We start from the raw sequence: 1474 nt of genomic DNA on the forward strand, positions 1-1474 counted from the left end.
TGCAGTGTGTTAATTATTGAAACTGTCCTACCAATTTGATTTGAAACTGTCTCATTGCTATTTGTTTATCAATAAAATTATGGCAAAAAAATTAAATAAAAAAAGAAAAGATCCAGATTTTATCCTGATTTATATAAAGTATAATTATACAGTCAGAAATCTAGATTTAGTATTTAAAACAAAGATGCATTCTGTTTTGTAAATCAAACTTTTTGCATGACTTTATTATCCTCTTTCAATTTTTCTTACTGAATAATGAATACAGATCCAACTAAATCATAAGTTTTTCTGAAACATGGCCAGTTTTTGTCTTCATAATTGTGACAATAACATGCTTTGTCTCAAATAATCACTTTTAGTCAATGATGTAAGTAGACGATTTTGCCCATGAAAGTAAACTTTTCTTTTTACCTTACAGGTCATTCATATCACATATACCCAGTTCAGAGGATGCTAATGTAAACCTTGCCCACCTCTCTCAGTCCATCCTTACTCAGACAGTTTCCAAGCAGCTCTCTGATGGAGACACACTCTGGAGTTTCCAGGACAAATTGTTTCACTGCCTGCTGTCCTGGCAGATGGCTCCTCAGCATTTCACTTTTGACACTATCTAGGATTACTCCTCTGACATCTTTAGGTTTTTCTGGCACACCAAAGATGATAAACAGGCCCAGACAGTCTTCTCCTATCAAGTTACAGAATTCTTCCAGCTTATCGAATCTACTTTTCTTCCAAGAAGACTCTTCTGTCCTTGACTGTGGATTGTAGAGGTCACAAGGCTTTGGCTCCATCAGAGGAACAGAAGTCATCTGTAGAGTCTGTACTGCAAGCTGAAGCTTTATTTGCTTATCAGTTCCCCAAAAGGTCCAAATCCAGTCTGCTCCAAATAGTAAGGCTTGGTGTTTGGTCATCTTGGTGGTAGTAAGCCACTCATCAATTCCTTTTTTTTGGCAGAAAGTGATGAAGTGGATTAAGAAGATCTCATTCAGAGTATTTGCAGTCAGGCAGAGCTTACTCAGAGGATACTCAAATCCAAGATACTCCTTCAGTTTTTGAGCTGCATGAACTATAGCTTCACTGGCCACTTCACAGACACTCAGAACCTCTTCGTTGTTCTTCACAGCCAAGTGTTGTGATGTTTTTTGCCCCATTTTTTTTTTTTTTTTCTGCACTCAGTCACTGTTCCCAAATGTCAAGCATATGATCGTTGTTCAGAATGGCTTGCCTTTCAGAGCGAACTTCTGCAGTGAAGTCATATCTGTTAAAATGGTCAGTTTTCTTACCTGTACAGCTTTCTTTGGATAGCTAAGCATATAGACATACAGCTAAACAAACATTTGAGGCTCCCTATTTGTCATTTGGGAGTGTTGTATTCACAGGGATTCCTGCTGCTTTATTAAGTTACAGACAGTAAATTCCATGTAAAGCAAGCAGGTATTATTCACTAGGTTACACTCACTTCACTTTTTGTTTT

At 37.2% G+C, this 1474-nt stretch overlaps 1 protein-coding gene across 1 annotated transcript; it reads right to left on the reverse strand.

Annotated features, from left to right (window-relative positions):
* Positions 1-328: 328 nt before the first annotated feature.
* Rep15 (RAB15 effector protein) lies at positions 329-1258 on the reverse strand. Its single transcript, XM_004630280.2, has one exon. It carries the CDS (start codon positions 1149-1151, stop codon positions 444-446), a length of 708 nt encoding a protein of 235 aa, XP_004630337.1. The 5' UTR covers positions 1152-1258; the 3' UTR covers positions 329-443.
* Positions 1259-1474: the final 216 nt, after the last annotated feature.

This window comes from Octodon degus, unplaced genomic scaffold (genome assembly GCF_000260255.1).
Source record: "Octodon degus isolate 3935 unplaced genomic scaffold, OctDeg1.0 scaffold00034, whole genome shotgun sequence".
NCBI classification, from domain to species: domain Eukaryota; kingdom Metazoa; phylum Chordata; class Mammalia; order Rodentia; family Octodontidae; genus Octodon; species Octodon degus.

Excerpts from the sequence above, each read along its gene's own strand:
- Rep15 (XM_004630280.2), bottom strand. The coding sequence starts at position 1,151 with ATGGGGCAAAAAACATCACAACACTTGGCTGTGAAGAACAACGAAGAG.